Below are 20,198 nucleotides of genomic sequence, written 5' to 3' on the forward strand. Positions count from 1 at the left end.
TTTAATAGCTACAAGAACAAGAAAAAGAAAAAGAACCTAAACGCACCGTTTAGTCTCTTTCACTATCATGCACAGGCATCTGTCACCGTCGTTTCGCATTTTAGAATATTACATTAATTTAGAGTACAATTAATTTAAAAAAAATACTAGCAAAATATAGTCATTTCAATTTGGTCTTGAATAAAATAAAATTATTTAGGAAAAAGGTTGTGCGTTGTATGATTATATTATTTATATATAAATATTATAGATTAAATTTAGAATTTGAGAAATACTTTATACGAAAATAATAAATACAAATTTGTATATAAATAATTATATATTATTATGTGATTGAGTATTGTTTTATTATTAATTTAAAATTATTAAATTATATAATAATATATTATTATTTGTATATATATTTGAGTTAATTATTTGTATTTATTATCTTATTGAAATAATAAAATATCTTGGAAAGTGAAATTTAATTTACACAAAATAATAAAAAAAATAAATATAATTTATTTCATCATTCACAATGGCCCTGGCAATGACCCCTCTCATCAGGGCTCCCACAGCCATGGTTAATCTCACAAGCCTGTGAAAGAGAGGTCACTCTTTAGTTTATATGAAAAGGCAAGCCCCTCTTCAAGCCATGTGATTTCATTTCAGTTATCGAGGACTATGCCTCGTGTGAGGCTATTCATACCATAAGCTGCCACCATGGCTCTCCATGACAAGATTTTCTTTTCTTTTCTTTTGAGGAGAGGGGGAGGGGGTTGTGTTGGTGCAATTTGATAGGGCTTTCTTGAGGATTCTATGGCTCCGCATTTGCAGTCCTTATGGCTACTTCTGCTGCCAAGCCACTGCTAATTGCAATCCCATGAGCCCACTTTGACCTCTTTAGTTCAGCTGTAAACTGAGAAAGCTTCAAGCTGATTTATAATGGTAACTGCATTAGGCTTCTCTTGTGTCTGGTTCATCTCCTGGAAGACAGCAATTGCTTCATCAGGCATACCACAATGGATGAAACCAGAAATCATTTTACTCCATGATACAACATCCCTTCTCTTCATGGCACTAAAAACATCCCAATCAAGCTCAATAATATAACACTTCGCATAAGCATCAACTAGAGAATCTAATACCACCGTAATCCTTCTCCTAGACCACCCCAATGAAGGTCACTGTATCAACATATACCAAGAAACGGAGTCTTTGCAACTCCTGCAATCAAACACAGTCGTTGCAGAGTCAATGAATCTACTTTTCATGTAGAAGTCCATACGGGCATTTCCAATGGAAGTATATGATTCAAATCCTTGTTTGATCAAACATGCATGAAAGGATCTTTCATGGATATAGGAGTATCCATTGTCTTTTCAGGCAAAGCTTATTATAGAGAGTGACTTATAACATGGCAGAAACAGGAGTGATGCGCAATTGGTACAATTTGGACACTAGAGTGCTGAAACACATTGACATTGAATCTGCTCAACCCTTTCCACCACGTACTGTTTCAGTTATTAGCAAAATCAACAGGTGAAGAGCTGTGGAGGTTATGGTTGTAGAACTGGTCGCCGTATTCTTGTGGTGGTGGTGGATTTGATTGTGGATTTTGTGCCTGTGATGGTTGGTTCAGTATCAAAATACGCCTTAGAACATTATGTCGCACATCAGTATACCATACTGAAAAAGTGTTGAATTCATGCAATACAGCATCATAGTTAACACAAATTCACTTAAAATATGATAAAATAAAATTTATCAACTACATTTACATCTCTTTTTGTACTCAATTAAGAAAATGAACAGAATTCCGGTCGAAACTACAAAAAACGCTGCCTCTTCCTGCCTATACATCTTTCAGATCTTAATTAATTAATTCAGTATATCAGCAAATAGTGTTGAGGTGCAGAACGTTATGGTATCCATTACATTACTAAAGTTCATAGATCTGATGAAAATTTGAACCTTAATAGGAGCACCACCTTCTTTCAGTTGAGTATTGACAGTATTGATTCATATCACTGCACAACAAGTCCTCAAATTTCAAAGCTCAGAACCTAGCCAGTTTACATTTTTCATCCTTTGTATTTTCCGATCCTTACCATTTCATAGGACAATGGAAATAAATAAATCCACTCCAGTTACACAGCTTTTCTCATGGCAACCTTTCTTTCTTTCTTTTTTTTTTTTTCTGCTAAGAAATTCTCATGACAACCTTGGCAAACTATAAATGACGATTGGGACTATAGAAACCCAAGAACAAAAACTTGGAATGTCGTTACTAACCTTTTCTATATCAAGGATCTTTAATTCCAAGCTGCCTCAGAGAATCAGGACCAACAAGAAATACACACCGTGAGGTTAAGTATCGGAAAACCACTACCCCTTTATATGCTGTCCTTGGTACACCATCCTGAAATGAGGATAATGCAAGAAAGTAAGAGCATAAAAATAGACTGAAGAAAATATCAATTTTGAGGAGATATAAGTTAACTTACTACAACAAAAGACAGAATGAGCATCATTTTTTAAAATTCAGGTACTTAATTCAAGTCTATCATGTTGAGGTGAAAGAATGCAGTCTTCCACTATTTTTATGGGTGTATCCGAGATAGAGAGATAGTAGCTCATCATAAACATTATCATCTCTTTCCTATGAATAACTTTAGAAGTGCCTTCCTTTTTCATTTGTGTTTTTGTTTTATAATAACAAAAAATGATGTATAATTTATTAAAAATAAAGTAACAAAAGGTTGAAAAAACTTTACAGGATTTAACAGAATGTATGTCTAATAGTGCAAGGCTATGGTCATTATGCAGTTAAAGACTTTCATTATCAAATACCTGAAAATCACTTAACCTTCGCTACGTGTTAATCAATTTCTAAATTAGAGTCTCTTAACAGACTGTATAACCTTCACAGCCAGACAACTTGTGGGATAACATCTCAAACAGGTGGATCCAAAGGGATTTGAACCCTTGAACATATGCAGTAAAAACAAGGAGTATTTTTTTATCGCTAAGCCCATGCAGTTAAATAGTCAAGTAGCTAGTATGATTGCCTCTTCCATGATTACTAGTAGTTCCTTTCACTACCACCATTAATGAAGAAACAAGAGATCATATAAATTTCTCTAATAAATTACCTTCCATTCATCAAATATTCCAAACTGATGTGCAATGCGCTCAAAATCTGACCGGTCTTCATACTGAACACGCACATCACCTTCTATGTTATATGCCTTGAGAACAGCATCAGCTCCACTGACATGCTTAGCTTTTTTCACAAGTTCAGCAAAGTACTTCAAATACTTGTCCTAGGAAAATAGAACACAATTTCTTGACCAAAAAATTGAAGAAAAAGATAAAGATGATAACTGCATTTAATTTCCATTCAGATGATGCATTACCTCCATTAGGTAACTCAAATCCATCGACTTCCAATCAACCTTTCAAGAAAACAAGCAAAAGAAAACTTTATGTCAGCAACTGAGAAATATAAAGAAAATCAAAATAGACACAACATGGAATAGAAACTGGATTCCACCAGAACATCATTCATCTTAATAGGCTCAAGATATCGTTGGAAGAACTGCCCCATGCTAGAACCCTGCATGAAAATCAAAATATGAATGAGTATCAACACTAAGTGGGAATTCAGTTGTGTTATAACAGAAAACTAAATCAAGAGGATTGTGTACCGCTGACACAGAAATTTAAGTAATTAACATGTGAATAGCGCTAGTTTAGTTGGTAATCCTTAAGCGCATAAAAGGTCTTGGAATCAAACTCCGCTCACACTAAATCTTTAGTTGGTTTAATATGAGTATAAAAATAAATAAAAGTCAAGTAAAAGAAAAATAATTAAATACACGAACACACATGTATAGCTGGAGAATCCAAAATTAACATATCAGCCATAGGGTTAAGTTGGTATAAAAAATAAAACATTCCAAAAACCTGAGATATACATACATGCTCACCAAAATTATACGTTCTGCAAATTTCAGGACGGACAAATTGTCATCCTTGGTGATTCTCTTTCAATCTCAACCAATCATCCCAGTAGGTGATGTTTTGTTAAAGAAAAATGTTTATAAGAGATAATAAATGCACTATGCAATGTAATAAGATATTCATAATACAAAAGGAGAAAAGGATATGCTTTCGGCCACTTGGGTGATAATTCATCCCATGTAGTTCTGGTCAACATCCATCCAAGACCAGGAAAGAAATCCGAGCGATAAAGTACATCTGCATAGCACAACATAGAATAAGAGAACAACTATAATGCAAAATCTTCTATTTCAAAAAATTTTCATAATCTCATTCAAGCTTTGTGGAAATTATTAATAATAAATAGACTAATAGAAATTTATTGTTTTATCATAGGTTGTCACATATATATCACAGAGACAAAGTAAAATGTGAAGAGAAGTGTCAGACAGAATTAGAGAAACAAAAAACATCTGGCAATGAGTTGTGTTGCAGAAGTCGAAGAAAACTAAGATGGAAGGTCATCACGGAAGAAATCTGTTGGAGCATTGCTCAAGACAACAAAGAGAACACAAAGACACTAAAACATTAAATAATGAGTACAATTATTTTTCTTTTTCCTGATACCCAAAAATCTCTCAAACCTTCCTACATGTTCACTGAATTCTAAATTAGGACCTGCTACCAAACCATACAACAATCATAGCCAAGAAATTATTTTGTTAAAGATCAAAAACAGAATAATTATGGCTTCCTCCTTCAGAATAAAATAATAGAAGTCATCGCATTATTGTAATTAGCTGTCCTATGGTAAGTACAATAGAAAAGTTTATTAAACTTACAAGGATCATGCACAAACTGCTTTTGTCCATTGTCATTCCATGAGGAAACAGCCATAATAGACCTAATACAGTTAAAGTTTTATGTAAAGAAAGTGAATTTCAGGAAAAAAAAAAAAATCACCAATGACAAAAAGAAATTCAACAAGTACAAACTTGAGCTCATTCAAACACATACTTATCCTTGTCAAGAAGAGCTGCCGCAGCCTCAAAATAATCAAAAAAATCAGGGGCAATCTCCATATCATCTGCCTTCGAGAAAGAACATTATAATCAGATTATTTTTTTCTGGTAATACACAAGTGACATATGATAAAGAGATATGAGAAGTAATTGAAACTGACAAGCTGATGGCAGGCAATTTCACCTTCTAGTATGATAACCCGGCTGAAATTATGATTGTAGAATAATTTATCCAATGCCCATTTGTAGTGACCTAGAGAAAGTTATCATTTCAATTCACAAATTTATACAGGCTGTGACACAAGCAAGTTGAGAGTAATCCTTACGAGCGATCTTGTAGTATGCCGTCAATTCCCCTGGTCTTTCAGTACGCACTGGTTCAAAATCCAGGTGCTGCAATTAAATCAAGTTAGTATTCACCAAAGCTTGAACCATCTCTGATGTAAAAGTAATCCCAAAAGTTAACTAGAACATCAGAAATGCTTCATGTATTTTAAAAAAAAGAACTATTTCCAGGAGATGGACAACAAATAGCTGATCATAAATCAAAGAGTACATATGATATGACATACCTGCATATATGTTAGCTGGTCATAACTCAAAGCCTTCTTCTTGACATTTGGATCCAACCCATCCTTTAAAAAGAAAAAAGCTGTTTGTTATTTTTGTCTCTTAAATCACAGATAAAAAGCCTAAATTTTGCAGTAATGCACAGAAGGCCATGAATGTAAGTACCTGGGATACGAAGAGTGGATACTTTGTAGCAACAGAACGCTGATATCTGTTGAAATGGAGAATCAGGCCACAACGACAAACTGACTATTCTGTTAAAGGCACTAGACTCTCCAACACAAAAATTCAAGAAATAATACATACTTTATGATAGAGTTAATAGTCCTTTCCAAATAATCAGCACGATTACATGCCATAACCACAACAGCTGCTACTGGCACCTAATGAGTTCAGCAGAAGGAATGATCGAAAGATCAGAAATGATGACCTCTAAAAGCGAAAAAACTGAGAATTGCCTTATTTCAAGCAAACCTGAGCTTTGTCAATGTGTCTTTCTAGACCTTTCCCTGCAACATTAAGAAGAAAACAGTAAGAATCTTTAAATCATTCAATTGAAGTAACTCAAGCAAAAAGTAGCTTATACAGATGAATATGAAATAAAGTGACTATTCTCACAAAAAATAGTTGTAAATAAACTTAAAAAAAAAAACACTCACGAAAAAAAGTCCTATAATCAACTAAAAATTAAACAGATCGACTCGGCTCAACACTCTAAGTGGCAGGCAATCCACCAAAAATGGATTGTCCTGTTCCTTTTGAGGAAAAAAAATGCTATTACCAACCTGTAGCACATGAACAACATCATGTTACATCTAAGAAACAACCTTCCCGTCTAAAAAGCTCAAGCAGACAAGCACAACTGTTAGACCCTTATCTATAAACTAAAAATTTTGGGTTGAATTACATTACAAGCATATGTCCAAGTATGCATATGAATAGAGTACATGGCCTCAAGAGCACAGAGAAATAAGAAGTCTGGGAAAATGCTCTCTGTAGGAATATACCTATACAAAAAAGTCAAAAACAAAGTTGATTCCAGCCATGCAATTTGGACATGAAAATTACACATGCATATCTGATTTGGATTTAAAATGTGAACTTCTTCAACCAAATCAACTTAGTCACAATGCTCTTTTTGTTTGCAATTACAAATTTCATGGTCTCCAAACCACCCAACAGAATTGAACTAGCATAAACACCATGGATGTACCAAAAATGTCAAACATAAAAATATGTAACTTCTTTGAACATGATTGCATGTAAGCTGTGAAAATGAAAAATTCCAAAAATGACACTCCATTCATATCTTATGAGTGTTCCACTCCATTACTTCTCCAGATCTCAATTACTTTTCATTTAAAACTGAGAAATGCAACAATTATTATAAAACAAACTACAAAAGAGACTTCATTGTAGATAAGAACTTACTTTCCAGATCCTTAACAAGAGCTTTCAGCTGTCCACATTCTTGGTCTCGGCGTTTCTTTTCTTCTGGAAAGAGTAGCACAATTTTAGTTGTCGAATATAACATGTCTGTAGGTTTTTCCAGAAAATAAAAGCAAATAATTTCTATAGGACCATGAAGAGAGAGAAGCCACTCATGTTTCCAAATAACATTTCCCCGTATGTAATTACAATCAAAACCCCTAAATTTCTATAGGACCATAGCCTTCTCCTTTATGTACATATACACTCATCAAATAAATCATCAAAAGAAGTAAATTTAAAAAATCAAGAACTATTCATAAATCTACCATCTAAAATAGCACATGAATAAGAATTAAATTAAAAAAGAAAGGCACAAACCTTCGAGGGCCACAATCTGGCCCTGCTGCATACTTATTTGATCAATTAGAAACCGCATTTGACCCGTACAATGATTCTCGGATTCAAGCTGCAAACACCACCCACATGTTAAACATCTTAAGGAACGTATTCACCGCAACATTGTCCAAACTTTGCCCGGTAGCTGTTTCTAGAGACACTCATGAGAAATTAACTAAATAAAGCATCATAAAAACTAGGAACTTCGAAGGACAAATAAAAAGTACGATCCTCAACGGTTTCAAACAAGAAAAGTCCAAAATTTTAAAATATTACAGTCAACATTTCAGTTAAAACATTCAAATGGTAAATAATAGAAGCTGAAATGAAATAGAAAAATTAGAAACGTACTGCAGCAGCCATCTGATCGGCGTACTCTGATTGCGTAGTAAAAAGCCGCATCTAAGATTAAAAGTAATTTAAAAATTAAAGAAGACTGGACATCGTAATCTCAAATTTAACAACAAAATAATAATAATAATAATAACTACAAGCGATTTGGGAAAGGAGAACCTGGATGTAAATGAAAGCAACGGCAGCAGCAAAGAGAAGTAAGCGAATATCACAAAGATCGTTAGCCATATTCCTTTTCTGGCAACAGTTTCAAAAGGGCTTCATGCTGTTGAATCGCATCTCTCAGAAATTTGAATTTTTTTTCATTAAAACTCAAAGTCTTCGTCTTTGCATTTTGTTTTTGTTTTTTTTTTTCAATTAATTTCTCTTGTTTATTTCGAATTTTACTAATTGGCAATGTTCTCACCTTTACACCAATCAAAATTTTACAGTTGGCAGAATGTTTTATGTAATCTGAAAATTAAGAGAAACAAAAAAGAAACAAGGAAAAGTTTCCCGTACAAAATTCCTATTCGAGCAGCAGCCTCAGCTTCTCTGCAACTGGTGCAATGTAGAGCTTGATCGTTCAGCATCCCTCACAAGCTCAGTTCTTGCATCTTTCAACAACATTCAACAGTGAGAGGCTTTATTAAAATCTCAACTATTTGATCTCTTCAAGACACATATTTGGTTTATTAACCTTCAACTCACTAAGCAAGGAAACGAACATATCCAAGCAACTTCACTTGCTAGCAGTATGAGTCCAGTCCGCAACTAAAATCCTACAACTTCAAACCCGCCATTTGAACTAATTTTCAATACATACTGCAGTGTATCCTCTAAATACCTTAGCACCATTTTTCAGGCTTGCCTTGTTCAAACCTGCCATTTGCATTTTCTCTTATTTCCTTACTATACATAATATCTTAGGATTTCTATCCAATGGACCCAAACCAGGTTAACGTGGAATGCAATGCATGACAAAACGCTTTAGAAAACTTTTTCTTTTTTGGTAATTAAACACTTTATAAAACTTAGGTGAAAGTATTTTCATAAAAACTTATTTTCTGGAAATTGTACTAATTATATGTCAATCAAACTAAGTTGAGGCATAATAAAAAAAATAGAGAGAGTTTGTAGGGCTCTCCTTCTATCTTCAAAATGTTGATGTTAAAAATTACGTCAACGAGAAGTATACAAAATTTGTAAGACTTGGGTGTAAATGTATCAACAATTAAAATTTAAGTAAGATAAGACAAGTAATTTTGATGCAATTCAATCGAAATATATTTTGTATATGTGTATGTCTACCATGTTTATTACTGGTATGTAAAAAGAGAAATTACAAGCAAATTTTATATTTTTCTCTCTTTTCCATTTATAAAAAGAGAAAATATATTTGAATTAAATAATAATTGAGAATAAATGATAGAACAGTGGTTTCTAAAGCGTAAAAAAAAAATAAATGCATTTTTGCCAATTTGATTCTTAATTTCAAAAAGGTTAACCTAAAATCATATTTTATATATATATATATATATATCACATTGCCAAATCTTGCATCTCGTGGGTCACTAATTACCAAATATTGCTGTTTGTAACAGTTCTATCTACCAAAATACTTTTAAGAGCTGGACTTGGAAAAAAAAAAATGTTTTGACCGCATGACACTATGGTACTATTAATTATTCTCAAGGAAAAAGAAAATGCATGGAATTCCCTTTTAAAACATTGAGATTTCTACAAAATTAAAAATATTTGGTCAATGGTCATCCAAGGTAGCTGCCATTTAATATGGCTGTGTAAGTATTTTTGTACAGATGTGATGGTAGAATGTGATGGACCTGCATCGCATGAATCACCTCCACTCCACATATGTTCCGATTTTAAGAATAACATCTCATGTATCAATCAAATAGGTTGGGCTTCACCTAATATCACTTATTTTATTGACTAATCAATTTATTTGCAGGTGAAAATATGCATTTTGTTGTGATAGAAAATCATAGAGAAATTCAGCGACGTAAAGATTATCCAAAGCTGTAGATGAATGAAAAGGTTATCCAAATTCAAACGCTTCATTCAATGCATGAAGCCTATAAATTCACACAACTAGCAAACACGAAAATTATTTTCTTTTCTCTAAATATCGCTTCAAACTGTCTCAAAACTTCCATCCTCTGAATAACATTAATGGCGAAAAAGCAAGAAAGTAGTCCGTTACCGACAGAAAACACGCCACTCATTGGCGCCGAAACCGTCCCTCTATCCTCCCAACCCAAAACATTCGCCAATGTGTTCATTGCCATTGTTGGTGCAGGCGTTTTAGGCTTGCCTTACGCGTTTAAACGCACCGGATGGCTCATTAGTCTACTTTTGATCTTTGGGGTGGCCGCCTTGACTTACTACTGCATGATGTTGTTGGTGTATACCCGTCGAAAGCTTGAGTCTTTCAGTAATGGGTTCGCAAAGATTAATTCTTTTGGTGATCTTGGGTTCGCTGTGTGTGGTTCAATTGGCCGGTTTTTGGTTGATGTTATGATTATTCTTTCTCAAGTTGGGTTTTGTATTGGGTATTTGATATTTATTTCAAATAGTTTATTTAATCTCCTTGATCGAAAAAGTCTATTGGGGTTATCAGCAAAGGGATTTTATATATGGATGTGTTTTCCTTTTCAGTTGGGGTTAAATTCCATAGCAACATTAACCCATTTGGCTCCTTTGAGTATTTTTGCTGATATTGTTGATTTAGGTGCCATGGGTGTTGTAATGGTGGAAGATGTGGTTGTTCTTGCTAAGCATAGGCCTGAAGTGCAGGCTTTTGGTGGTTGGTCTATGCTTTTTTATGGTATGGGTGTGGTTCTTTATACATTTGAAGGGGTTGGTTTGATTTTGCCTTTAGAGTCAGAGGCTGAAGACAAGGACAAGTTTGGGAGAACCTTAGGCTTGAGTATGGCTTTTATTGCATTAATGTATGGAGGCTTTGGTGCATTGGGATATATTGCTTTTGGTGATGCAACCAAGGACATTATAACTGCTAATATGGGGCCTGGATTTCTCACTGCTTTGGTTAATATAGGCCTTTCAATAAACTTGTTTTTCACTTTTCCCCTGTCCATGAATCCGGTCTATGAGGTTGTCGAACGGCGGTATTGTGGTGGGGAATATTGCCTTTGGATGAGATGGGTGTTGGTTTTCTTGGTATGTATGGTGGCATTATTTGTACCAAATTTTGCAGATTTCATGTCTCTGGTTGGGAGTAGTGTGTGTGTTGGATTAGCATTTGTTTTGCCTGCATTGTTTCACTTCCTGGTATTCAAAGAAGAAATGGAGACAAAAGAGTGGGTTTTGGACATAGGCATTGTTGTATTGGGAATTGCTCTTGCAATCTCAGGAACTTGGTATTCATCGAAGGAGATTTTATCAGTGAAAGTATGAATATCAACTGTGAACTTGGTATACACTAGTGGGCATTTTTTTTCCTAATGTATGGAGTTAACGATGAATAATATATCAACTTTTGCTTGTCACATTGTATTATTTGTTTCCTACATTGTGATGAGAAGTATGATAAATGAAATCAGGCAGTCTTTTAGTTCTCTGAGAGTATTGCATAGTTGTGTTAGTGATATATCTTGTATGAAAATGATTTAAATTTGTTACACCAAAATTGCGTTGCTTTTGGGGTTTTGTGAAGCAAAGTGTATCCCACATGAAGTGAATATGGGGTGATAAAGGGATGAGAAAGAGTATATAAAAAGAAAGAACGGAGAATGAAAAACACACTTACCTGGGCGGGGTCAATGGGTGATCAACAAGTCCCATGGCCTAGAATGGAGGCTCACATTGCACTCTGGGTGCTCCACTCTAACTTCTCCCTCAGTGGGAAGGGAGACTGTACGTCACAATTTGTGGAAGTGGGGGCCTGCGTTCGCCCGGCCCCTGCCCAATCTTCAGTGTTAAATCAATATTCCCAACCCAAAAACTTAAATATTTATCGGGAAGCTTTCCTACGCATGCTTCAAAATAATTTTTTTCCTTTCTTTTCAGAGAATGTAATGACTGTAAAACGTGAGAGCATATATATACAGGAAATACGGAGGAAGTTGATGCAGTCATATCTGAAAAGTCAATCAACTGGAAGGTAGGGTAGCAGCAGCAATGGAATGTTGCTTCTGATGTACCTAATCATGATGTCCACTAAATTTGTATTTGGGATTGGGGTGTGATTTGTTGCAAGTTAAAATTCTCGATTTAGTTGTGCAGTATCCCCGATACGGCTTTCTTGAAAATCAGAGTTACATATGCACACATTATAACATAAGGTCATTAGTTTCGTCTCACTTTGGACTTATCAGAGAACAATTATAACTCTTGATTAATTTGTGTAGGGATAGTTAGTCCCCTTGAATAGCCTTTGGTACATTATGCCCGCCCTACGGCTGGAGCATGTTCAAACAAGCAACAATACCCATGAAACTGACAAGCACACATACTTAAACACACTATCAACCATATTTGTCCAAACCCTTGTCACATCCACTAACCTTGGGTCGCTACAAATTACTCGAGACTCTTTAGTATGTTTAGAATGCTCCATACAAGGATTGACAACAAACCCCATTTGGCCTAAGACTCTTTGGTATTGATTTTCAAGTTCATTTGATTGCATTATTATAATATATAATGAAATTTGGATAGACAAAACTGAACAACAAATTTAACAAGAAATAATATATTAATGTTAATGAGTATCCATAAGATTTAAGGTTTAAGGTTAACATTATGTGGTTTTGGTTTGAAAAGATTATCATAAAGATAAATTATTCAGAAGATTAATAAATATATATTATTTATGTATTTATAACACCCATAAATACATTTTTAGAGCATTTCGATTATTTTTTATTTTGTTATAATTTAATCTTATTTATTAAATTTTTAAAACAAAAATATTTTAGTATTCAATTAAAATAACAACTAAATTTACAAAAAAAATTGTAACACACACTAATATGTTTCGAGAGCATTTTGGTTATTTCTTAAATTGATTTAATTTTATTAAATAAGGAAAAGATCCTATTACATTTATCATACTTCTCATCACAATGTAGGAAACAACTAATACAATGTGAGACTGGTAAAAGTTGATAGATTCAATGTAACCCCATACATTAGATAAAAAATGCCTGTTAGTGTATACCAAGTCCACGGTTGATATTCATGCTTACACTGATAAAATGTCCTTTAATGCATACCAAGTTCCTGAGATTGCAAGGGCAATTTCCAATACAACAATGCCTATATCCAAAGCCCACTCTTTCCACTCCACTTCGGGAGTAGGACTATTTCCCACCTAACTTTTGATGCGTTCTCAAAATACCACCCACGACAGATGAAAATCCATTTTTCCCACCCATGAGCCGTTAATATGGATGATATCTGTTTGCATAAGGGTAAAATATCTATTTTACTCTTGTTAGATGAAATGATAAAAATACCCCTCAATTTAGTCTGCAAAATTCATCACAAAATTGATGTGAGGGTTTTACCATTCACCCCCCTTAGGTTTTAGAAACTAACATTTCACCTTACCTAAAGTTTTCAAACTTTGAAAACTAACATTTTCACCCCCAAACCTAGGGTTTCCATATTTTTCAAAATACAGCCGCCCCCCATAACTTTCAAAACTAGCAGTTTCACCCCCATTCTTCAACTTCATCTCCCGACGTCGTCTCCGGCGTCGTCATCGGCGTCCTCCTTCTCCTGGTACGACGGCGGTGGTGCGATGAAGAGATCTTCATCTCCTCGTCGCACGATGCGACGAAGGACAACTCTTCGTCGTCCTTCGTCGCTCGTCGCGTCGTCCAGACGCTACTACGAAGCGTCGTCCTTCGTCTGTTCTTTCAGATCTGGACGATGCTTCATCGTCCAGATCTGAGCAACGAAGGGTCGTCCTTTGTAGTCGAAGATGGGAGATCGATCGATTGCGTTGGCCGTCGGTGGTGGCCGGAGAAGGAAACAAACTCTAAGGGTGAAATCTAAACTTTTCAAACTTTGAGGATAGATAAGTTATTAGTTTTTAAAACCTAGAGGGGGAAAATAGTGAATTTTAAAGTTTTAAGGTTTTAAATAGTAAATGACGATTTTGCCCCTGTCCCTAACTGAAAAATTGGATGACAGTTTGGTCATGGGTGGGAAAAGTGGATTTTCATCTGCCGTGGGTGACATTTTGAAAACGCATCAAAAGTTAGGTGGGAAATAGTCCTTCTCCCCTCCATTTCTTCTTTGAATACGAGGAAGTGAAACAATGCAGGCAAAACAAATGCTAATCCAACACACACACTACTCCCCGCCAGAGACATGAAATCTGGAAAACTTGGTACAAACAATGCCACCATACACACCACCAAAACCAACACCCATCTCATCCAAAGGCAATATTCCCCGCCACAATAACACCGTTTGACAACCTCATAGACCGGATTCATGGACAGAGGAAATGGGAAAAACAAGTTTATAGAAAGGCCTAATTTAACTAAAGCAGTGAGAAATCCAGGCCCCTTAGTAGCAGTTAGAATGTCCTTGGTTGCTTCACCAAAAGCAATATATCCCAATGCCCCAAAGCCTCCATACAAAATGCAATAAAAGTCATACTCAACACTAAGGTTCTCCCAAACTTGTCCTTGTCTTCAGCCTCTGACTCTAAAGGCAAAGCCAAACCAACCCCTTCAAGTGTATAAAGAACCACACCCATACCATAGAAAAACATAGATCAACCGGCAAAAGCTCGCACTTCAGGCCTATGCTCCACAAAAACGACCACAGCACCCATGGCACCTAAACCAACAATATCAGAAAAAATACTCAAGGAGCCAAATGGTTTAATGTTGCTATGGAATTTAACCCCAACTGAAAAGGAAAACACATCCATATATAAAACCCCTTTGCTGATAACCCTAATATACTCTTTTGATCAAGCAAACTAAATAAACTATTTGAAATAAATATCAAATACCCAACACAAAACCCAGCTTGACAAAGAATTATCATAACATCAACTGAAAACCGGCCAATTGAACCAAAGACAGCGAACCCCAGATCACCAAAAGAACTAATCTTTGCGAACCCATTACTGAACGACTCAAGCTTTCGACGGGTATACACCAACAACATCATGCAGTGATAAGTCAAGGCGACCACTTCAAAGATCATGAGCAGATTAAAGAGCCATCCTGTGCGTTTAAAGGCGTAAGGCAAGCCTAAAACGCCTGCACCAACAATGGCGATGAACACAATAGCTGTAACAGACTGCTTTCTTGCTTTTTCACCATTAATGTTGTTTATTTATGATTTGGATTCAGATACAAGATATTAACAACTAAATAAGGCATTAGAATTGGAATAGGTGAAAATTTACTGTCAGATTGCAAAAACAGTTAAAAAAAACAAAAGGGTTAGTCCTGTCATATTCAATTTCTCAGTTGTCCATAACCAAACGCACACTGTGCCCACACTTTGCAGCTGTCTCCAGCCCATTTCCCCTCTTTATAAAGCCATCCCACAGCTTCAAATCAGACCTCACCACCATTGCAATGTCGCCAACGCACTCCTTCTTCTTCTTCCTCTCTTTAACATTCACTTGTTTTGCTGTACTTTCTGTTTCAGCAGAACAACAACATCAAACGCAAACACTGACCACTAAACACCCTGAATATATCAACCCAAAGCTTCCTCCGAAAATCCTCAGTTCCTCTAAAAAATTTGAAGGCTCATCGGATTTAGTCAACCTCCGTTACCACATGGGCCCTGTTCTCTCTTCTCCCATAAACATCTACCTCATCTGGTATGGCAAGTGGGAAAAGTCCCAAAAACTCCTCATCAAAGACTTTATTATCTCCATCTCCTCCACCACCCCATCATCCAAAACCAAAACCGGCGTTAAACCTTCCCCCAATCCCTCCGTCTCCCAGTGGTGGCAAACCGTCTCTCTTTACACCGACCAAACAAACGCCAACGTCTCCAGAAACATTCTCATCGCCGGCGAGTACACAGACAGCGCTTATTCCCACGGCAACCAGCTTACGAGATTGTCCGTACAGCAGGTGATAGCCTCAGCGGTAAAGTCAGCGCCTTTCCCAGTTGACCACAAGAACGGAATCTACCTGATACTCACGGCGCCGGAAGTTACAATGCAAGATTTTTGCAGAGCTGTTTGCGGGTTCCATTACTTCACGTTTCCGTCTTTGGTGGGCTACACTTTACCGTACGCCTGGATCGGCAACTCCGCGAAGCAATGCCCCGAAGTTTGCGCGTACCCGTTTGCAGTGCCGGGGTACATGGGCGGAGGTGGGCAGCAATCTTTGAAGCCACCGAACGGTGACGTCGGTGTGGACGGGATGATAAGTGTGATAGCTCACGAGCTCGCTGAGCTGTCCACGAATCCATTGGTGAATGCGTGGTACGCGGGGGAGGATCCGACGGCCCCGACGGAGATAGGAGACTTGTGTGAAGGATTGTACGGGACAGGTGGTGGTGGAGGGTATATCGGTCAAGTGATGAAAGATGGAGAAGGAAGAACTTTCAATATGAATGGGATAAGAGGGAGAAAGTTTTTGGTTCAGTGGATTTGGAACCCCGTGTTGAAAGCTTGCGCCGGTCCTAATTCTCTAGATTAAGAAAATTAAAAATTGAATCTTGATTTTTGGAGATTTTTTTTTTTTATGGTTTATTGGTATATAAATATTTAGATGCATAAAGAGGGTATTTTTACAAGTGTTTACTTGCTCAATCTATTCATATTCATAATAGACTTGAAATTTTCACCCTATTCAATCTTCCGGTTTTTCCAGGAACAGTGGGTTTTCTGCACCATCAAAATTATTGCATTTGCAGGAATAATGAGTAGAGAAGTGAAAGTTTGGGTTTTGGGCTTTCTCCAATTCCCAGGTGGGTCTGATTTGATCTGAAGAGGTCAATGTTCAAAGATTATAATAATTTAATTGCTGTAAATTGAATTATGGAGCTGAAACTGCAACTGCAACTTCTTCTCTGTGGGAATTTAATGAAAGCCATCCATCTACCACAATTAGCGGTAAGAATTTGAAAGAATGAACACCCCACTCAGTAATGTGAAAACAAGAGAATGGCAGAGTTCAATATGTTTTATGAACACAAATAAATTTATAAAAGATTCAGTGAAAGTTTTGACTATAATAGAACTGCCAAACAGAACATTCTGAAATTTTACTATCCTAGATGGATTGAATCACCCTGTTTCTTATATTTAAATTATGCATAAGCTTCTGATTAAAAAAGTCTTACTTGTTTAAGTTTTAAGAAGGCAAAAAGGTTGCCACTAATGCCTATTCAATCTGATCCATTCTTCATACACATGATAATCATGGTATAGTAATAACGTTTGTTCGCTAGTTTGTGCAACATTTCTTTTTCTGCCGTTCTTTACTGTTATGGGTTTCTTTTGGAAATTTTGAATGGAAAATAGGTAGGCACAGGAGGAAACAAACATATATATTCTTGTCCTTTAATGGGCGGTAGAGACTTGAGAAGTCAGGTCACTACTTTATTGAACATTTGTGATTCACAGCTAAGATTGGGACCCGTAAAGTACCACATAAGATGAATTATTATTATTATTATTATTATTATGAATTGTGTGAGCCCTAGCAAGCTCTCATGATCTTTCAGGCCATGCCAATGCCATAATATAGTTGAGTGGTGACCTGGCTTGGCCCAGAGGTTGAAATTTGAAAAGGGTTTTTGTGCCTTGATTGGAGTGTAGCATTTACCAAATGGCTGCAACTTGCAAAATGTCATAAACAAAGTCATGAAATGAAAGGCTCCATCCTCCCAGAAAGGTCCCAGACTACCAAACCTCCCAACAACATCAGCTGGATAAATAAAGAAATGCCCTTTTATCCTATTGGTGGATGATGATTATTAAATTTTGTTGATAGGATAAAAAGATGACAAACAATGATCTGTAATTGCAACTTTTCTGTGTCTAATCTGATGTTGTTTTTCAGTTTAACATGTTTTTTATTAAATCCGGATGGACACTTTTACCTTTTCTGATTTTTATTTACTCCAAGTCATTCAATATTTGCAGTTGAGGGAAATTAACAGTTGCTTATTATTTCTCCATGAATCATGCTCCATTTTAGTTCTTTTAGTTGCATAGAAAAGCTATTACTCTCTAATAATGAAAAGACAAAGGTGAAAATATCAGTTCTAGTACTATTTTTCTGATCTACCCAAACGGGACCCCACAGGAAGTGTCCCAATCTGTGAGTTGGAAATCCACATGCACTTTAAGTAACAGCACTCCCCACAAAGGACAGTATTCTGTTACTTTGCATTAGATTAATCTGGACCTAAGTTTCATTTCCATTACCATATTTGACTTGAAGATAACCTCAACACCTTGACACTTCTGATTATGAACAAATTTCTGTCAATTTTAATCAACAATGCTGTATTATTTTGAATGAAACCCTTCATTTCTTTTGTGGCCAAGTGTCCTGGAGTTGTCTCCCATTGCATTATAGCCATTTATGGAGTAAATGAGACAAGGTGGAAAGTGAATAAAGAAAGCAACATGTGCACATGGTAAGTAACTTCTAATGAGCATCTTAAAGTAGTGGGTTGCTCTTTCTTTCCCTCCCTAAAATTAGTTTTTGCCTTGAAAAGCAAATAAACATGATAAACATATATTGTTATCTTCATATTGAAACTGTGTTTTTCACAGCGAGGAGCAGAACAGAATGTAAATGTGTGTGTAAACATTGAAAAGGCCGATCATGGCTCCTTGATCAATGAGAAACTAATGAATCATTTCAAATACTTGCATGCTTTTGTGGGTCATCAAATTCAACAAAAATGTGGCCAAGTAATAGTCACTTCCATGGCTTAAATTTTGAAAATATCCACAGTTTTAATTCGATAGTGATGGTAAGTCAAGGAATAATATCAAAGACACATTCTTCATGATGTTACAATGATGCATCAGCTATCCATATAAATTGGGTAGTTGGCCGAATTCAATCGCTCATGTAAAGCATTAAACTCTTCTGCAATCAGAAGTACTCTATGGACCCAATACATTTAAATATATGTAATTTCCTACGGGATTACTCAAAACTGGACTCAAACCAGAAACGTTTAGAAGCTTCAAATGTAATTCCAATATTTGTATGCTGATGGGATCTTAGCGGTGGCTTCATGCATGAGCAATTCATGCCACCTAAGGACATGTGCTAGTCTGCAACAAGTGTTGGTACCACTTGTTCTTCTAACCGAAGAAAAAAACTTCACAGAAACATACAAAAATACATTGCCAAGTTAGCAATGTGTATGAAATCAATTGAAGTTTGCAGTCAGAAATAAAACTATTAATAGTGGCAGATGTGAGAGGAAGTGCAGTAGTTTGCAACGACAGATGTGGCTGCCCTTCACCTTGCCCCGGCGGTCTAGCTTGCAGGTCACTTCTCTTCTTTTATCCATCGAAATTTTGTCCTTTTGAGTTGCTAATTTTTCAAGAATGTATAATTGTATAGTTAACAATGCTGTGAACATGAATATATGGTGCAGCTGCACAGGCAAGGAGGGGAATGAGTGTGAGCACAATAGGTGCTTGTGTGGGGAGCACTGCGGCTGCAATCCATGCAGTCGCAGCAAGACTGAAGTACTTGGAACAGAGAAGGCATTTTGTAAATGTGGTACTGGTAGTGCGTGTCCCGCTTGTGCTGCCTGAAACAATGGAGGGATTTGTTGTTGTCTCTTGTGAAGTAAGATATAGCTAGCGAGCTAGCTGAGTATGTGTTTCAATGTCATCAAAGGCTTGTTCAGAACGTTTTAGCTTGAAAAATGTCAATGAATATGAATAACACATCAATCAAATAGAGCTTGTGTTATAATTTGTTTACTGTCATTATTTTGTGTAGAGCTGCCTCAAGTTTAAATTATGAACAGATGACTTTAGACCACCAGTCATTTTCATTTCTAGCGCATTTTGATTTCTATTTCTTCCATATCCCCAAAATATGGAAAAGATATTAGATCTAGATGTATATCCCACAAAGATTAGAAGTTTTTAAATTGTTAAGATACGCAAAACTTTGATAAACCATGAATAATAACACCTTGACATTGCTCCAATTATTAGAGGGTCATATTAAATGTTTCCAATTAATATATTGATTTGGAGATTTGAAGAGATTAATTTAGTCATACACAAGATTTGGATTCATCTTATGGATTGATCTTCCCGAGAAACAACTAGTCAAGTCTTCCAGAGCTTAATTAGTAAAAATATAAATGATTTGTATATCTGTGTAATCCGTATTTAACGCATGTTGTTTCGAATTTTTAACCTAAAACGTATTAAATATGTATTTTATATGTTTCTCACATTAAAATATATTTTTGTTTTTTTTGGCC

General features: G+C 35.9%; 3 protein-coding genes, 1 non-coding gene and 2 pseudogenes across 4 annotated transcripts; 4 read left to right on the top strand and 2 right to left on the bottom strand.

Moving 5' to 3' along the window:
* Positions 1-1,709: 1,709 nt before the first annotated feature.
* On the bottom strand, positions 1,710-8,585 carry LOC123213856 (annotated as a pseudogene).
* Positions 8,586-9,819: 1,234 nt separating this feature from the next.
* On the top strand, positions 9,820-11,311 carry LOC123213857 (amino acid transporter AVT3C-like). The gene has a single exon (XM_044633473.1). The coding sequence runs from the start codon at positions 9,933-9,935 to the stop codon at positions 11,175-11,177; it is 1,245 nt and encodes a 414-aa protein (XP_044489408.1). The 5' UTR covers positions 9,820-9,932; the 3' UTR covers positions 11,178-11,311.
* Positions 11,312-11,521: 210 nt separating this feature from the next.
* On the top strand, positions 11,522-11,685 carry LOC123215180. Its single transcript, XR_006501980.1, has one exon. It is a non-coding gene; the product is annotated as a U1 spliceosomal RNA (small nuclear RNA).
* A 1,266-nt stretch (positions 11,686-12,951) lies between these two features.
* LOC123213196 lies at positions 12,952-15,089 on the bottom strand (annotated as a pseudogene).
* A 148-nt stretch (positions 15,090-15,237) lies between these two features.
* Positions 15,238-16,574, top strand: LOC123213195 (protein EXORDIUM-like 5). The gene has a single exon (XM_044632576.1). It carries the CDS (start codon positions 15,335-15,337, stop codon positions 16,415-16,417), a length of 1,083 nt encoding a protein of 360 aa, XP_044488511.1. The 5' UTR covers positions 15,238-15,334; the 3' UTR covers positions 16,418-16,574.
* Positions 16,575-18,357: 1,783 nt separating this feature from the next.
* On the top strand, positions 18,358-19,689 carry LOC123214312 (metallothionein-like protein 4B). Its single transcript, XM_044634070.1, has 3 exons — positions 18,358-18,368; positions 19,129-19,239; positions 19,350-19,689. Exons 1-3 carry the CDS (start codon positions 18,358-18,360, stop codon positions 19,510-19,512), a joined length of 285 nt encoding a protein of 94 aa, XP_044490005.1. The 3' UTR covers positions 19,513-19,689.
* Positions 19,690-20,198: the final 509 nt, after the last annotated feature.

Source organism: Mangifera indica, chromosome 4, assembly GCF_011075055.1.
Source record: "Mangifera indica cultivar Alphonso chromosome 4, CATAS_Mindica_2.1, whole genome shotgun sequence".
NCBI classification, from domain to species: Eukaryota; Viridiplantae; Streptophyta; class Magnoliopsida; order Sapindales; family Anacardiaceae; genus Mangifera; species Mangifera indica.

Excerpts from the sequence above, each read along its gene's own strand:
- LOC123213857 (XM_044633473.1), top strand. The coding sequence starts at position 9,933 with ATGGCGAAAAAGCAAGAAAGTAGTCCGTTACCGACAGAAAACACGCCA.
- LOC123214312 (XM_044634070.1), top strand. Across the intron at positions 19,240-19,349 it reads CCCGGCGGTCTAGCTTGCAG|CTGCACAGGCAAGGAGGGGA; the intron begins GTCACTTCTCTT and ends TATATGGTGCAG.
- LOC123213195 (XM_044632576.1), top strand. The coding sequence starts at position 15,335 with ATGTCGCCAACGCACTCCTTCTTCTTCTTCCTCTCTTTAACATTCACT.